Genomic DNA, 19,041 nt, shown 5'->3' on the forward strand with positions numbered 1-19,041 from the left:
AAATAAAATAAAATATTTAATAAAATAAAATATCAAAAAATAAAGCTACTATGAGCTGTGGTAGTAAATTTATTTTTTAATTTATTTAATGTTTGCATGTCATAACAAAATACTGCCTTTTAGTTGAAAGGAAACATTTCTTGGTACTCTGAGATGCCATATGTGTCAGCACTAGAGATGTATAGCAGCCGTGTATCCATCATGAGAATAATTCCATTGTTTAGCATTTCAACGAAGAACTGAAGATGAGTAAATTATGGTATAAAAGGAGTCATGTTAAGCTCCTAAACCTTTGCTACATAGGATTATGTCTAGATAATTGTGAGTGTGGTTATAAAACCGTGAAAATGCCATTCATATATATATTTTTGAGACGGAGTCTCACTCTGTCGCCCAATCTGAAGTGCAGTGGTGTGATCTTAACTCACTGCAACCTCCACCTCCTGGGTTCAAGCAATTCTCCTGCCTCAGCCTCCCAAGTAGCTGGGATTATAGACGCTTGCAACCACACCCGGCTCATTTTTGTATTTTTAGTAGAGACGAGGTTTCACCATGTTGGCCAGGCTGGTCTAGAACTCCTGGCCTCAAGTGATCTGCCCGCCTTGTCCTCCAAAAGTGCTGGGATTACAGACCTGAGCCACTGAGCCACTGTGTCCAGCCTAAATATCTTCATTTGTTTGTTTTTTGAGACGGTGTCTTGCCCTGTCGCCCAGGCTGGAATGCAGTGGTGCGATCTCGGCTCACTGCAACCTCTGCTTCCTGGGTTCAAGTGATTCTCCTGCATAGCAGGGATTACAGGCGCCTGCCACCATGCCCAGCTAATTTTTGTATTTTTAGTAGAGATGGGGTTTCACCACATTGGCCAGGCTGGTCTCGAACTCCTGACCTCAAGTGATCCTCCCACCTCGGCCTCCCAAAGTGCTGGGATTACAAGTGTGAGCCACCGAGCCGAGCCCCCAATTCGTAATTTCTGAAAGAGAAGTTTACCTACCAAGTGGAGATCTCAGATAGTAACTGAAAGCAGAAAGGAAAGCAGAGAGGAAAGAGTTGTAGGAAATATCTTTGCAGATTTTCCCATCTCAGAGGAGTCAGTAGATACCATTTCAATCTTCCAATTATAAATAGGGAAATTTATATTGAAATTTGAAAATTTTTTTTCATGTAACCACATGTTATTCAAAACAGGAAGCCTGCTTTCTGAATCATTAAAGAGACTAATAAGAAAAATATATCCTGTATGGAAAAGATAGAAAATAATGTATACAGCATGGAAATCACCTTTACTTAAAAGACTGAAAGAACTTTTAAAATTATCTTTACTTGGCATATTTCTTGGAAGAAATTTCTTCACAGTGTTGTGTCTTTTCTAAATTATCTTGACTTTTATTCTTACCTTACTGAATGTGTTAATCATGAATGTATAATGCATTATAACAAGTACCTTTTTAGGTACAAGATGATATTTTGATGGAAACTTACTCTTCTTGGACATGATTATATTGATGACCTAACATTGAACCATCTTTGCATAACTAAAATAAATCCCACTTGGATTTAGTAGATTATTCTTTATAGATTTGATTTGCTAGCATTTTAATATTTACAGCTATATAAAAAGGGATATCTGAGGTTTTCTTTTATGTTTACTGTGGTAGGTTTTAGTGTCAGGGCTAGCATTGTGAAACAATTGAGAAACTTTCTTTTACTTCTTCATATATTCATTGGTTGGGTTCTGGAGTCAGGAAAGGGGGAAGAAATTTTAGTTCTTCTCCTCCTACGTCACTCACCTAGGACTCTGACTAAAATCAATAGTACTATAATTAAATTATATAGTTTACTGCTTAGCTAGATTTTTGGGGGAACCAGCTTGGGAACCAAATTACCATCTCAGGCCATTTTTTTCCTTTATGAAAAACTCGTAGCAAATTCTAGATAATTAAAAGAGTGTGTACTAATTAATTAAAAGATTTGTGTGTATTTCTCTCTCCCATCATCTTCTTTCACTGCCAGCATGATCATGTGGCTGTGTATTATCCTCTGGCAGCCACCCATCTAATGAATTTATTTTGGCTTCTGTTACCTGGTATTTAATCTGAGTATTTTGAGTGCTAAAACATATTAGTAAACCTGTTGAAAGCCTGGCTCTAGAAACAAAGCCTAACTCACACACTTCTGGTGAGACTTTGATACAACTTTCTGTGTGGCAGTTAGGCAATTCTTTACATCATCTCTTTTTTTTTGACCCAGCACTTCTGTTCATAGAAGATAATCTGAAAGAAATCATTGCAGATATACGGGATGATTTAGTTACAGTGATGCACAGTTGAAGCATCTTTTATAAATGTAAAGATGTATAAACAACTTGAATGCTCAGCAGTAGGGAAGTAGTTAAATGAATATAGATAATTAAGTAATGGAATATTAAGTAGCCATAGAGTGTTACTGATAAATATATGTGTGACAGTGAAAGTTGTCTGTAATATATTAAGTGAAAAAAAATTTTACAAAACTTAAAGGCCCCATAAAATCCCATTTTGAAAAATAGGTTTGTAAATGCATGCACACAGCCTGGAATAACACATACTGAAGTAAAGGTAGTGGTGATCTCTTGGAGGCATGAGATTATGGGTAACTGTTTTCTTCTTTTCTATTAGTGTATCAGCTTTTCTGGAATGAACGTATATTACTACTGAAATAAGGAAAAAAATCACCCTTTTTTAAAAGGAACAAATGCCAGCACACATAGAAGATGTAGAAATTATATCTCCATAAGAAGTAATGCATAACTAGAAAATCATTCCAAATAAAATGATATGAACATTAGTTTTTAATTGTTTAGTCCCTACTATCTCTGGAGACACTAAGTCTTAAGCAGAAAAACCAAACCAAGTGCAGATCTCCTAGAAGCCTCATTTAGAAGGATCCAAGTCTGTTCTTATCACATCTGTTTTCAAAAAAAAATATTTTGCTCTCGTTATGCTTGAAAGGAGTTCTTTAACTTAAAAATTTTATGTGTTCTAATTATTTCTGTTGGGTTATTTGACAGACCGCCTGGACATTAGGGCAGCCCGGATTCTTCTGGATAATGACCATTATGCCATGGAAAAATTGAAGAAAAGAGTGCTGGAATACTTGGCTGTCAGACAGCTGAAAAATAACCTGAAGGGCCCAATCCTGTGCTTTGTTGGCCCTCCTGGGGTTGGTAAAACAAGTGTGGGAAGATCAGTGGCCAAGACTCTAGGTCGAGAGTTCCATAGGATTGCACTTGGAGGAGTATGTGATCAGTCTGACATTCGAGGACACAGGTAGAACACTTCTCTCAGTTTAATCTCTGATTCCTCTTTCTTTTTAATTGACTAGAGCTCCCTAAAAGCTTAGGCATAGCATACGTCTGTTTTCTTTAAAGGGCTATTTGTGGTACCTTCAATGGAAAGGACATTTACAAGACTTATCAGCTAGCCTAGAGCCTCTAAGCACCCAAACTGACCTTAGTTTTGTTTGACAGTGGATACCTACTCTGTGCCTCAGCTTTCCTGGAATCTCATTTGAATGTAATTATAAGTTATTTATGATTGGATATTATTATGTCTTTACACTCTTTTCAACCCAGTAGCGGTCCATAAATAACCTCTAACTCTTAGAGTTAAACAAAGTAACTGCAATAGGGAGGGCCAATAGGAGGAGGTAGGAAGTCTTTAATAACAAGCTTGTTCTGATTGCAGTCTAAGCTTCCTTTTATGAAGGTTGGTTTGTATTATGAATATGAGTAATAAGGATAAGTGTTAGCGTAATTATTAAGGCTTATTCTTGCATTTTGGACTCACTTTCTATCAAAAAACAATAAACTGTAAGAACTATCTCTCTAGGCTGGGTGCAGTGGCTCATGCCTGTAATCCTAACACTTTGGGAAGCTGAGATGGGTGGATTGTTTGAGCCCAACAGTTTGAGACCAGCTTGGGCAACATAGGGAAACACTTTTGTCTCTACAAAATTTATATTTAAATTTTAAATTTTAATTTTTGTCTCTACAAAAATTAAAAAATCAGGCAGGCACAGTGGCATGCACCTGTGGTCTCAGCTACTCAGGAGGCTGAGGTGGGAGAATCATTTAGGCCTGGGAAGGTCCAGGCTGCAGTGAGCCATGATTGTCCCACTGCTCACCAGCCTGGAGACAGAGACATTATCTCAAAAAACAAACAAACAACAACAACGAAACTGTTTCTGATTCATCTGACATTATTAGAATCAGATTTGCATGTTGCATTCATTGTTTTCCCTGATCTCTCTGTTGATCTGATGGAAGATGCCTTGGGAAGGTATGAATTTACATTTCATGGTTTAAAGGATTCATAGCAATTGTAAGTTGTGAGAAAACATACCTATAGTGTATGTGTTAAAGAACATGTTTAAATGTAGAAACCATGAACTGCTTATAAAAGAATATGATGCTTTTTAAATATCTTGTTCTCTATTATTCAAAGGGATCCCTATCCATAGACAGGGATGGGAAACTGTTTCAGAAACTTTTCTATGAGAAATGGTTATTTTTATTCTCTTTTATTTGCTCACTTAAAATTCTTATGCATTTAAAAAAAATCATTACTGGCCTTGTGTGGTAGCTCACACCTGTAATCCCAGCACTTTAGGAGGCCAAGGCAGGCAGATTACTTGAGCTCAGGAGTTCAAGACCAGCCTGGGCAACATGGTGAGACCCCATCTCTAAAAAAATAATAAATTTTAAAAAAGAATCATCACGGCCGGGCGCGGTGCCTCAAGCCTGTAATCCCAGCACTTTGGGAGGCCGAGACGGGCGGATCACGAGGTCAGGAGATCGAGACCATCCTGGCGAACACGGTGAAACCCCGTCTCTACTAAAAAAATACAAAAAAACTAGCCGGGCGAGGTGGCGGGCGCCTGTAATCCCAGCCACTTGGGAGGCTGAGGCAGGAGAATGGCGTGAACCCGGGAGGCGGAGCTTGCAGTGAGCTGAGATCCGGCCACTGCACTCCAGCCTGGGTGACACAGCGAGACTCCGTCTCAAAAAAAAAAAAAGAATCATCACAAGATTTTAGTAAATAAACAATGAGGGGTGCAGATCAGAGTAGAGGATTGATTTGGGTGATTTCTTCTGGCAATTTCAAAAGATATTTTTGTTGCCTAGACTTCTTATTCTTGCATGTACCACTAGAGGCTGTAGTTAGCTTTCGTAAAGGAATTGGCATTTCTCTTGGACCACACTTAAAGAAGCTGCGTCTAGGGCCTAAATCTTCTCATTTTAGCGACAGAGTAAGTCTTTGACGGCATTTAGAGAGTGAGTTTGTGGAATTATATGAAATTGACATCATAAGCACATGACACGTAGGTGATTTGTTCTTATTTCTTTTCACATTGGTATTGATTATTTGATAAGGCTTGGAAAGCACTTAGTTAATGTCTGACACACAGCATTCACTAAAAATTAGCTTTAACCATTTAAATTCTATTAATAAATTCTCAGGAGGACAAATTTAGATTTACAAGCTTCAGTATGAGTTTTTATAAATTTCAATCTGATTTTTTAAATTGCCTTCTAAAATATTTATCCTATTCTCAGCATTATTGCTTAATTTATATGGCAGAATTAGGGAAAATGCATTTTTCTATTGCCTATTAATGGACAGTGTATAGTGTCATGGTTCTCACCACTTATGAACATCGTTGGATTAAAATAAATCTCTCTTTTAAATCCTTACTGACATCTAAAATTTGTTCTTTTTTTCAAGTGAATATGCTTTTGTGTGTGTGACTATATTAAGAAAATTGAGCCTAAAGAAAATAAGACTTGACTTTATGAGTCTTGTAAAAGGAGGTCATGTTACAATCACCATTGCCTAAAATATTTGTAAATATAACCTTTTTAGAAACGTATGTATGGAGGCTGTGATGGTTGCTGAGTAAAAAGTATCAGGATTTGTTTTGTGAATCATTTTATTCAGCCTGATTTTAGATACACCTTGCTGGTAGGTGTTACTTAGCTATCAGTATACCAGATGTTTGATTAACTAGTATAGTAGCCTGCCCTTGTGCTGTTGGGGACGTATTACCCATCTACCCCATAAATTATTAAAGCCTGTTGAAAAATTTTATTTCAAGGCCGGGCGCGGTGGCTCAAGCCTGTAATCCCAGCACTTTGGGAGGCCGAGACGGGTGGATCACGAGGTCAGGGGATCGAGACCATCCTGGCTAATACGGTGAAACCCCGTCTCTACTAAAAAATACAAAAAACCAGCCGGGCGACGAGGCGGCCGCCTGTAGTCCCAGCTACTCGGGAGGCTGAGACAGGAGAATGGCGTCAACCCGGGAGGCGGAGCTTGCAGTGAGCTGAGAGGCGGCCACTGCACTCCAGCCTGGGCGGCAGAGCAAGACTCCGTCTCAAAAAAAAAAAAAAAAAAAAAAAAAAAAAAAAAAAAAAATTTATTTCAAACCCTGTTTGGAAGCACGTGGAGAGTAGTGGGGTTCAGTTGTTGAGGAAAGGGTGAGGGCAGAGCATGCACTTAGGTCAGTTATGAATTGAAGGTGAATAGGAGGAGGAGAGAAAGAACAGTTGAGGATTCCAGCACAACCGTGGGTGTGCCTGGGGGAACATGCGGTTCCATGTGACAGTTGAGGCATTTGGGAGACAACCCAGGTCTTGGCATTTGAGTACTGGTCACGTGCTCACAGTTAGAGTTCATGAAAAGTTTTGTTTTTCCTTAGCCTCTGAGTAGGCACCACTGTTCCGCAGTCTTAGAATAGCCAAGGAAAAAGAAAGCTGCTTTGTTACTGCCCTTGCTTATCCTCTCGATTTTGCCACTCACTCTCCCTGTTTTTCCATGTGTAGAACCCTGGCCTTTTGCTGAAAGTACCTGCGTATGAGAAGGAGGATGCCGATAAGTTGGGGATTTATTTTAAAAACAAGCAAAGATATATTTTTTAGGGTTAAGCAGTAATGAGGTGGGAGATGGGGAAGAAAAAGAAAGGCTTGCCTTAACATTTAATCCTACACTTGGAAAATAATAGTGACCTGACTAAACATTGGCTCATTTTTGTCTATATTGTTTTGAGTAGCTTAAAGGGAGAATAATATTTATACTATGTATTAACTCATTCAGTTTTCAGTCTTTTGACATTTCTCATTTGGGTTTATCTCCACTGTGATTTTCTGTCCACTTTGTAAGCCACAAAATACCCGTTCCCTTCTATCAATTTTAACAACTTAAATTTTTATATTTAAATATTACATTTAAGTAATGTAAATCAATTCACACAACGTAAATATAAAGTAACTTCTTTTAAGATGAAGTTTTATGAAATCATGTTTGCATAATTGTTTTCATTTGTTCTTTGGTAAAAGAAATAATATATTAATATTATGATATATCTTAAAACACTATTGATATTCACTCCTAGAAATAATTTATCAGCTGTTTATTTAGATAATAAAATTATATTATTGCGAGAAATCCTTGGCTCAACTTGCAAACAAGATGAGAAGAAAAATGACCTTGTGATTTCCACATTGATACATTTTCATATGTAACCTGAAATGGTAAAGTTATAAATAAACTATTTCATTATTATTTCTACAAGGGAAAAATAACTGAAACAGCAAGCCTCTAATATATTTTTTAGCATAGTGTACCAGATATATTATGGTTTGCCCACTATCCTTTCAACTTGTATTTGCATGCAACTCTTCGTTGCCTCTCCAAAACTTAGGTTTATTTTAAAGACTCAACCCAGGGCTTCCTCCATTAATGTAAGTGCAGTCAGTTATGATTTTACTCTTCTCTAAACTGACCACCTATTGTGCTCCTTTATAGAATACGGGCCTCTGGCATTTCTGCCATACAACTGTGGAGATGAAACATAAATACGTTTATAAAAAGTACAAGCTTTCTCAGGCAGGGGATTTATTATATATCTTCTTTATGTACCCCATGATGCTTATTTAACATGGTGCTAAATGTGGTGAGTGCTCTCTAGGTGTTTGTGAATTCATATAAGATTAAAACATAGTATTTTGGAAGTTGTGCAACCCTTTAGATGAGTACACCCGTACAAGTTAGTCTATGAAAAGATTTAGTAATGACTACCAGAAGAAGAAGAATTGCGTTTGTTTAAACATGCTATTATACATTAAAATCCCAGTTTCTTAAAGACTATTTTCTTTTGAGATCATTAGGATCTTTTTTAAACTGATTACTTTTCAAGTTTGAGATACACCCACACACACCCACACACCCACCTCTATCCACACCCACACCCACACCCACACCTACACATCCACACACCCTTGGTAGAAAATGTGAAAAGGAAAATGAAAGGAAAAAAAATTGTCATGTTTTTCTATCATACAAAGATAATCACTGTTAACATTTGTTTTGTACTGCCAAACTTATCATTGGATTTTAAGTAACAGAATTGTAATCCTGTCATTTTCACTTAACATTGTAACACTTAAACTCTTTTATATTCCAAATTCTTTGTAAATTTTATTTTAATGGTTTGCATTATAGCCTGAGGGAGCCCTTTAATCGAACAGGTAGGAAGAGTGGATGGTGAAATGCCTGTTTTTCTCTCTTGTCTGCTATAAAAGACATTTGCAAAAGTTACTTCCATGAGGCAGAAATTGAAATGGGACTCAGGTGTACTGATTTCTGCTCTTGTGCTTTTTCCAGGAAACCAGAAGTAAACTTTAAGTAGCTGTTGCTAATAACGATGAGCATCTTTGGAAAGCTCACTGTGTGCCAGGCACTGTGCTGTGTGCTTTACCTGTGTTCTCTCATGATCCTTTTATTAATACAACCCACCAAGTTGACACTATTATCCCCATCTTATAGGTGAGGAAACTGAGGCTTAGGTCAAGTAATTTGCCCAAAATAGTATTCAGAGGCTTGTACTATGTTACCTTTAGAGTGTTGATGGAAAGATGCTTTGAGTGCTGGAATGGTGGATCTGGTGGGAAACAGTCTTACAGCTCTATATCTAGCCACTACTCTGTGGTGAGACCCCGTCTCTGTCATAAAAGTGCTCACTGGCTCTTTAGAGGAGGTTATTATACCCATGAATAAAAACTAGGTCATAAGTAACCATCAGATGAATTATGGGGCCAGTAAATGCTGTAGACGTTGCATTATTGGAGCAGTCACTTTGTGAGAGGTAGTCAGAAAAAGTTTTTTAGAATTGTTGGGGTTTACGTAAGCAGGAAGAGGAGTATTAAGGGCAGGAAGGCACCATATTTTTAACAAAGGTAAAAAGTTTAAGAGCGTAATAGGATCTTGATTGTGGATGAAGCAAAAGAGTAACGGCAGCAAATTGGGAAGATGAATGGGAGCTGGATTGTGAAAAGCCTCGAACTCCAGACAAAGGAGTTTGAACCTTATTCCGTAGGCTCTGGGAAGCAATGGAAAGTGTAAGAGGAATTGCTTATATACAATGTGAGTAGAATCTAGGATTCCACTTTTTTTAGAAAGGGTGCCTACCTAGAATATTATTTTCTCTCTGTAACTTTAGGTGCGGAATTGTCAGTACCTGTTTTTGAAGTTTACTCATCAAAAAAGGAAAGGCAAATAAATAACTGTAGCAAAAAATGACCTGTTAGAGGCTTTAAGATTCTTTTTAAAAATTCCCTTCCCTACCGCTCTTAAAATCAGAGTAATGGCAAATCTGTAAGTTCTCTAGAAAATAATTTGAAAGAATTTATTAATTCTGAGTCTTGTCTTTCTTGTATCTGATTCTGAAATCTTGAATATGCTAATTCCTTATATTAACAGGACAATGTTTATTGCATTTGCTTCCCTTGCCTTGGTCACCTTTCCTGGATGAAAGGCATTCCCACGATGTTTTTAAGGCTTGCTTGTCTTTTCAAAGGTCACTCTGTTTGTTCTGTCCTACTTTATACCAGTCATGTGGCAGAATTCAGGCCTGCTCTGTGAATCGGCTTTGTGCAGATCATGAGGTAACTGCGGCTGTTCCACTTCTCGTTGATCATTTTCTTCTCGGCGGTCAGGCTTTTTTATGCCTCTTCAGAGACAGCATTTGCTTTGCACAACGTAGACAGCAGGGTTATAATTAAAATTAGTAAATTGCTGCTTTCAGTTTTGCTGGCTTTGTAAAAAATGCACCTTTTTTGGTTTGATAAACATATGTGTTTTTATTTCATGCCACACTCTACATCTGTCATAATTATGTGGGTGATTCTGGTCCAAATACGATAAAGCATGCTCTCACATTTTAACATTCAACAAAATACCTGGCTGGCCGAATGTGGTTATTGCCAATTAGTGCATATGGGATGAATACAGTTTTGTTCAAAATGACAGAATAAGAATAATGGAATTCTGATATAAATACTGTTGAACCCAGATCCTCGTACTATAGTTAACAGATTATTGCCTCTGAAAATAAAAGAGATTGGAGTTTTCTTTTTTGTTGTTGTTTTGGTCTACATTCTGAGTGGCCCTTTGAACCGATTTTAATCTCCTTTATGAAGATGATGATGTTTTAGCTGCCCTGGGGCAGCCATTTCAGTGTATATAAAGGTGGTTGTGTTGGGTAGGGGATGCTCTGGAAAATCATGGAAAGCATGGGAATTCATAGGGTACTTTGGACATTTTGGAATCTTAAAGAGTAAGAACCGTAACTGGTGACTCAAGTGTCGTGTTTCTTCATTTCACCAAATGGCAAATGTGATACAGTTCTTCCAATATCATGGGCAACTTGTAACCAGAATTAAGTAGAAGATAAGGTTAGAATTGAATATAATAACTTTTCATTTATCGTCGTGCCTTTTAAATACATAGTACCTCTTTGCTATATTATGGTGATAGCTAAATGATCTTTTCACATACCTAAGTTTCGATTTCTGCATGGGGTCGCTCCTGCCTCCTGACATCTCACACTGGAAATGTGCTGCTTGCTTTCTCTAGGCGCACCTATGTTGGCAGCATGCCTGGGCGCATCATCAACGGCTTGAAGACTGTGGGAGTGAACAACCCAGTGTTCCTATTAGATGAGGTTGACAAACTGGGAAAAAGTCTACAGGGTGATCCCGCAGCAGCTCTGCTCGAGGTAAGATTTGGAAAATTCCCTGTCTGTCTTCATACTGGAAGAGTATGGAGGAAGGTTGATAATCGTACTCAAATGATATACACAGTGGTGTAGCTTTAGTTATGGGAAAAACAGTTTGATACTGGCTGAGGTCTGAGCAATTTGGCGCTTCAGTTAAAATGTTTTTGAGATTTCTTTCACTAAGTCCCCTCTTTTTTTCTTTTCCTTTTCTATTTTAATCAAATAGTTTAACAAAATTTTGTGCACACTTGTTATCTAGAGACCAACAATTCTACACAGTTATGGCAAAAACAGCAAGCAAGTCTCCTCCCTGGGGTCCTCCATGCCCTCTTCTGCACTGTGACCTCTAACTTTTAGTTGATTAACCCTACTTTCAAAATAGCATGGCTATCTTGCACTTCTTGGTTTTTGTTTGTTTGTTTTTTTAGTTTTTGTCATTTTCTTTTTTTTTTTTTTTTTTTTTTTTTGAGACGGAGTCTCGCTCTGTCACCTAGGCTGGAGTGCTGTGGCTGGATCTCAGCTCACTGCAAGCTCTGCCTCCCGGGTTTACGCCATTCTCCTGCCTCAGCCTCCCAGGTAGCTGGGACTACAGGCGCCGCCACCTTGCCCGGCTAGTTTTTTGTAGTTTTTAGCAGAGATGGGGTTTCACCGTGTTAGCCAGGATGGTCTCAATCTCCTGACCTTGTGATCTGCCCGTCTCGGCCTCCCAAAGTGCTGGGATTACAGGCTTGAGCCACCGCGCCTAGCCTAGTTTTTGTCATTTCTATAGACTCCCCCCAACAGGAGGTGAAGATTTTACCTTTTTTCTTCCCTTGTCCCCACTGTACCATTTTTATATCCTAGATCGCACAATAAGAAGTTTTTCTTGTTTCTGTTACATCCATATTAGTATTTACATTATTCTGATTATGTAAATGTTTTTCACAGCAGGAGCCACGTGGTAAACTATGATCACTTTTCCTGTTCCTGTTTTGTTTTCTCTATGTTTTAAAATCTTTTCAGAGTTAATTGTCTTATTTCTTTTGTTTGCTTTTTCATCAGTCGTCTAATTCTGTCAAGACATTCAGACACTTTAGGTGTTCTATCCATTTTCTCTTAAAGCGTCCAATCTGAACTGGTTGTTTTTGACATCCGGTTCTTTATGGCTGCCTCCTAGGTTCTCCCTTCACCTCTCACCATGTTGGATTTCCTGTCTCCCGTATTCCATTTCTTGCTCTTTCTTGGTCCATTCCCTCATTTTTGTGGTGTTAACTCCCTGATAGTTTCCCGAGAAAGCTTGCATGAGTGGTAAATGTTTTAGACTTTGCATATCTGAAAATGTCTTTATGTTTCCCTCATACTTGATTGGTAATTTGAGTATAGAATTCTGGTAAAAAATAATTTTTCTACAGAATTGTACTTTGCCTCCATTTTACTTCACTTTCCCATTTCAGTGTTGCTGTTGGTAAGACTGATTCCATTCAGTTCCTATCCTTTCAGACCTGCTTTACCCTGAAAACTTTCAGGTTCTTCCCTTTATCCTGGGATTCCGAAATTTCATAATAGTCTGCCTTGGCACGGGGTTTCTTTTCATGCATTTTTGCTCATTCTTTCTTTGAATTCTTCCTTTTCTTTGGTTCTAAAATGTTTTCTTAAATTCTTTTATTGATGATTTTTCCCCTTTATTTTTTGGAACTCCCATGACTTGGATATTACATTTCTGACTTACCTTTCCTTTCCTATTAGTCGCCACTGTTATGTTTTGCTCTGCTTTCTGTGTAGACTTTCTCAGATTTATCTTTGAAAAACCCTCTGAGTTTATTATTTCCTTTTTTTTTTTGAGACAGAGTCTCGCTCTGTTGCCCAGGCTGGAGTGCAGTGGCCGGATCTCAGCTCACTGCAAGTTCCACCTCTGGGGTTCACGCCATTCTCCTGCCTCAGCCTCCCGAGTAGCTGGGACTACAGGCGCCCGCCTCCTTGCGCAGCTACTTTTTTGTATTTTTTAGTAGAGACGGGGGTTTCACCATGTTAGCCAGGATGGTCTCGATCTCCTGACCTTGTGATCCGCCCGTCTCGACCTCTCAAAGTGCTGGGATTACAGGCTTGAGCCACTGCGCCCGGCGAGTTTATTATTTCAAAAACTTTTTTTCTCTGCGTGTTCTTTTATAGTATCCTGTTCTTGTTACATAGTTGTAATATATCTTATCTCCATGAGAAAGATACTTATATTTTTTAAAATTTTACTTCTCTTACCACTCGGTATATTAAAAGAAAAGAAAAAAGTTACTTCTTTTAAGCTGCTTTAATCTGTTTATTATGTATTTCTTTTAATCTCTTTTATATTAGAGTCTTTCATTAGACATCTGGACATTTTTGTTTGTGTGTTTATATTTAATAGTAAGGAACAAAAAGGCTGATTGGAGGCTATGAGCATAGGAGTGGGGCTTATCAACAGTGAGTTCCACAATAGAGTGGCCTGGCTGGGCTGTTTGGTTGAGGAATCTTCTACTCAATTAACTTTAAGTCTTCCTTCTTAGGATGGTCAGATTCCTCAGAGAAGACTCTTCATATCTCTTGCCTTGAGAATGAAGGCCTGGCTGCCATCATTCTGGGAACCCAGCAGGGGAAGAATGATTGGGGTCAGGGGTATCACTGCATTTGGCATCTGTATATATGCATTCACCCAAGCTCTTGTTTTCAGCATAGTATATGTTCTTCTCAGCTGTGCCCAGGGTCCAGTGTGCAGAGAACCACTGTTTTATGTTCTTAAGAAAATAAACTTCCAGTGTTTTGCTGGGGTGGGGGAGAGGATCTGGGATCTGACTGCTTCCTAAATTTATTTCAGCCAGTCCTCCTTATTTTAGCACATCAGCCCCTCCTCCCTTTTACCCTTGTTTAAAATATTATTAATGCAAATTGATTTGTAACCTTGAGGAAACCTTACTTTGTGGAAGTTTTTATTTTTTTCTTGTTTATTTCTGTGCTTTGAGCTCCCTCATGCTTTCTGTTTTTTTTCTGTTTTTGTGATCTTAGAAGAGGATGGCCTGGGACATGTGTCTTATTAAGCAGGAGACCATACATTCTGGTTTGTCTGGCACATTCCCAGTTTATGCCTAATATTAAGTGCACCCTTTTTTGGTCTCAGAAGTGGGTTTTGTTTGGATGATAAAAAAATACAGTTACCTTACTTAAAAGCCCTGGTGTTTGGAGGTAAGAGTTTGATTTGGTTCAGTTTTGCTATTTTTTATTGAAAGATCATTACCTTCTGGCTCCATAACTGGTTTACTCTGGTTCATTTTACTATGAAGAGTAAAATAGTGAACATTATTTAAGATTTTAGTAGTTTCTTATATAATATCTTTAGACTTTCAGTTTAATTTATATTGAGACATTTTTTCAGGTTATCTGACAGATTTTCCCATTAGACACTTACAGTTATCCTGTTGAAAAGAATTTTAGAGTACTTCCCTAACACTTAAATTTTTTCAACAACTGTTTTGAAGCAAGTTCACCGAAGACAGCTTTACAGGTAGTAGATGATTAAGTCCCCTGTTTATTTGTTCAGTTGATACACACTGTGTTTTAGGTCTTCACCTATATATACTTTGTAATGATTCAATAGTATTTGTTAAATTAATCTTTGGTAACAAGCAGCTAACATAATGATATTTTCTTGTCTGATGTAGACCTTGGTACTCACTTTTTTGGCAGTCGATTTATTAGCATTCAAAAAAATAAGTATGAAAACCTCAAATGGTATCTCAAAGTGAATGCCCCTGGGCCCACGTACTAATCACTGTAGTTTAGTTATGAATAGCATCGGTTCCTTACAGACTATAAATGCTATAAAATGAAGCAAGACATACATGTGGAGGAACTGAGTATCTTGGTACCTGACATCATCTTCCTCCCTGCTTGCTCAAGTCCTGGGTAAAAACCTCAGACCTCACAGATTGTTGAAACAGTTAAATAACAATACATGTTAAAGCACTTTATAAATGGTAAAGTACTCTACAGATGTTACTTTAATATCCACTGATATGTGTCCATTTTGAAAGCCACTTGCTGTTTCCATTGCCAGTAGGTTCACTTAAATTTAAAAAAAGAACAAATTCAATTACACAACACTTTACATTTAAAGTGAATATTCCTGAGAGTTTGAAGACCCAGGTATAGTTTTTTTTTTTTTTTTTTTTTTTTTTTTTAGACGGAGTCTCGCTCTGTCACCCAGGCTGGAGTTCAGTGGCACAATCTTGGCTCACTGTAACCTCCGCCTCCTGGGTTCAAGCAATTCTCTGCCTCAGCCTCCCAAGTAGCTGGGATTATAGGCGCCCACCACCACACCCGGCTAAATTTTTGTATTTTTAGTAGAGACGGGATTTCACCATCTTGGCCAGGCTGATCTCGAGCTACTGACCTCATGATCCACCCGGATCCTCCACGCCGTCTCGGGCCTCACCAAAAGTGCTGGATTCACAGGCCTTGAGCCACCGCGCCTGGCCCAGGTATAGTTTTATCATCTTTCCACATAGAAAACCTACTTTAAAAAAATGATATCTAGATATTATTTGTAAAATGTATAAGATTATTTTATGTTTAAGCTAATTTATATTATTAAGGTAAGCTTAGTGAGGAAGGCATGTTGAAAGCTAGGCCTCTTATACCAGATAGCCAAGTTGTGAGTTCAGAGGAAAAATTCTCAAAGGAAATTAGATATGCTATTCGAGTGAACACACCGATGATAAGAAAGTGAAATGGCCTTATTGCTGATATGAAGAAAGTTTTAGTGGTCTGGATAAAAGATCAAGCCAACCACAACATTCCCTTAAGCCAAAGCCAGTCCAGAGCAAGGCCCTAAGGCTCTTCAGTTCTGTGAAAGCTCAGAGAGGTGAGAAAGCTGCAGAAGAAAAATCTGAAGCTAACAGAAGTTGGTTCATGAGATTTAAGGAAAGAAGCCATTTCCACAACATAAAGTGCAAAGGAAAGCAGGAAGTACTAATATATTGTAGAAGCTGCATCATGTTGTCCACAGCATCTAGCTAACATCATTGATAAAGGTGGCTACACTAAACAACAGATTTCCTGTGTAGATGAAGCAGCCTTATCTTGTATTGGAAGAAGTGTCATCTAGGACTTTCATGGCTAGAGAAGTCAGTACCTGGCTTCAAAGCTTCAAAGGGCAGGCTAACTCTCTTGTTAGGGGCTAATGCAACTGGTGACTTTAAGATGAAGCCAGTGCTCATTGACCATTCTGAAAACCCTAAGGCCCTTAAGAATGATCCAGAATCTACTCTGCCTTTGTTCTGTAAATGGAACAAGAAAGCCTAGGTGACAGCGCATCTGTTTATAGCATGGTTTTACTGAATACTTTAAGCCCACTGTTGAAACCTACTGTTAAAAAAAAAAAAGATTCTTTTGAAAATATTACTGCTCATTGTCAATGCTTCTGGTCACCCAAGAGCTGTGATGGAGATGTACAAGGAGATTAATATTGTTTTCATGCCTTATAAAACAACATCCATTCTGCAGCCCATGGATCAAGGAGTTATTTTAACTTTCAAGTCTTATTATTTAAGAAACACATTTTTTAAGGTTATTGCTCCTATAGATTATGATTCCTCTCATGCATCAGGGTGAAGTACATTGAAAACCACTAGAAAAGATTCACCGTTCTAGATGCCATTAAGAACATTCATGATTCGTGGGAGGAGGTCAAAATATCAACATGAACAGAAATTCAGGAAGAGTTGATTCCAGCCCTCATGGATGACTTTGAGGGGTTCAGGACTTCAGCGGAGGAAGTTACTTCAGATGTGGTAGAAATAGCAAGAGAACTAGAATTAGAACCCAAAGATGTGACTGAAATACTGCAATCTCGTGATAAAACTTGAACAGATGAGGAGTTGCTTCTTACTTATGAGCAAAGAAAGTGGGTTTCTTGAAATGGAATCTACTCCTGGTAAAGATGCTATGAACCTTACTGAAATGACAACCTTGATGCTATGAACCTTGTTGAAATTCTAAACAATTTAGAATATTATGTAAACATAGTTGATAAAGGGAGCAACAGGGTTTGAGAGGATTGACTTCAATTTTGAAAGAAATTCTACTGTGGGTAAAATGCTATCAAACAGCAGTGCAGGCTATAAGGAATTATTTCATGAAAGGAAGAGTCAATAGATGAAGCAAATTTTACTGTTGCCTTATTTTAAGAAATCACCCACAACCACCCTAACTTTCAGCAGCCACCACCCTGATCAGTCATCAACCATCAGTATTGAGACAAGACACTCCACCAGCAAAATGGTAACAACTAACACTGAAGACTCAGGTGATTAGCATTTTATAGCAATAAAGTATATGTTAATTAAGGCATCTACATTTTTTTTTAGACATAATGCTATTGCACACTTAACAGACTATAGTATATAGTGTAAACATAACTTTTATATGCACTGGGAAACAGAAAAAAATACATATGTCTCACTCTGTTGCAAAATTTGCTTTATTGCAGTGGTCTGGAATTGAACTCACAACGTCTCTTAGGTATGTCTGTATTGATTAGGGGTTGCAAATAAATTTTAGCGAGTAGGCAAATTTGCAAATATGGAATAATAAGGATCAACTGTAGTTACTGCTTTATGCCATTATCTTTTAAATCAGATGAGGAAAAGTTACATCAACAATATATTTACGCTGTCTTTTATGTTGGCAATGTCATCGCTTCTGCCAACGCTCTCTATTTCTTTGTGTGGATACCATCTAGTGTCCTTTAACTTCAGTCTTTCGTATTTCTTGTCTCATCTCCTGGTGACATATTCTCAGTTTTTATTTTTCTGGGAATGTCTTAGTTTCTCCCTCATTTTTGAAGTAATTTTGTTGGTATAGAATTTGGGTTGACAGTTGTTTGCTTTCAGCCCTTTCATATATCCTCTCACCACTTTCTGGTCTCTGTGGTTTCTGCTATGAAGCCAGCTGTTAACTTGTGGCGGATCTCTTATGCCTAATGAGGGCAGCATTTTTCTCTCATACTTTTTTTGTTTTTTTGTTTTTTTGTGTTTTTTTTGTTTTTTGTTTTTTTTTGAGACGGAGTCTCACTCTGTCACCCAGGCTGGAGTGCAGTGGTGCGATCTCAGCTCACTGCAAGCCCCGCCTCCCGGGTTCACGCCATTCTCCTGCCTCAGCCTCCTAAGTAACTGGGACTACAGGCGCCCGCCACCTCGCCCGGCTAGTTTTTTTTTTTTTACTTTTAGTAGAGACGGGGTTTCACCGTGTTCGCCAGGATGGTCTCGATCTCCTGACCTCGTGATCCGCCCATCTCGGCCTCCCAAAGTGCTGGGATTACAGGCTTGAGCCAGCGCACCCGGCCTTCTCTCATAGTTTTCAGGATTCTCTTTTTGTCTTTCATTTCAGACAGATTGACTGTGTTTATGTGTCATCCTCTGAGTTTACTTAGATCTTTTTGAGCTTCTTGGATGTGTAGGTAAATGTTTTTCATCAAATTTGAGATGTATGTGGCTAGTATTTCTTCAAATATTCTTTATGCCTCTTTCTTTTTCCTCTGCTTCTGAAACTCATATTATGGTGTGTTGGTAATCTTTGCAGAGTCCCTTTGGTCTCTAAAGTGCTGTTCACTTTTTTTAAAACCTTTTTTCTTTCTATTCTTCAGACAGGATCATCTCAGTTGACCTGTCTTCATGTTCATTGATTCTTTCTTCTGCCAGTTGAAATTGTCGTTCAGCCCCTCTACTGAATTTTTCATTCAAATTACTGTAGTTTTCAACTCCAAAATTTTCTGTTTTAAAATTTTTATTATTTATCTTTGTTTATATTCTCTATTTGTCAAGATATCATTCTCATACTTTCCTGTAATTCTTTAGACACGATTTCCTTTAGTTTTTTTAAATGTTAATAAATATATACAACAGAAAAGTGCTGTTTTACCACTTTTATGTGTACAGTTCAGTAATG

At 38.0% G+C, this 19,041-nt stretch overlaps 1 protein-coding gene across 1 annotated transcript in view; it reads left to right on the top strand.

Moving 5' to 3' along the window:
- The window catches only part of LONP2 (lon peptidase 2, peroxisomal), a 112,818-nt gene that overhangs the window by 26,858 nt on the left and 66,919 nt on the right, over positions 1 to 19,041 (top strand). The window contains exons 7-8 of the mRNA XM_017868655.1: positions 3,047 to 3,305; positions 10,950 to 11,091. Coding sequence (XP_017724144.1) covers positions 3,047 to 3,305; positions 10,950 to 11,091 — 401 coding nt within the window. The remainder of the gene's footprint in view (positions 1 to 3,046; positions 3,306 to 10,949; positions 11,092 to 19,041) is intronic.

Source organism: Rhinopithecus bieti, unplaced genomic scaffold (genome assembly GCF_001698545.2).
Source record: "Rhinopithecus bieti isolate Rb0 unplaced genomic scaffold, ASM169854v2 scaffold_618, whole genome shotgun sequence".
Classification (NCBI taxonomy): Eukaryota; Metazoa; Chordata; class Mammalia; order Primates; family Cercopithecidae; genus Rhinopithecus; species Rhinopithecus bieti.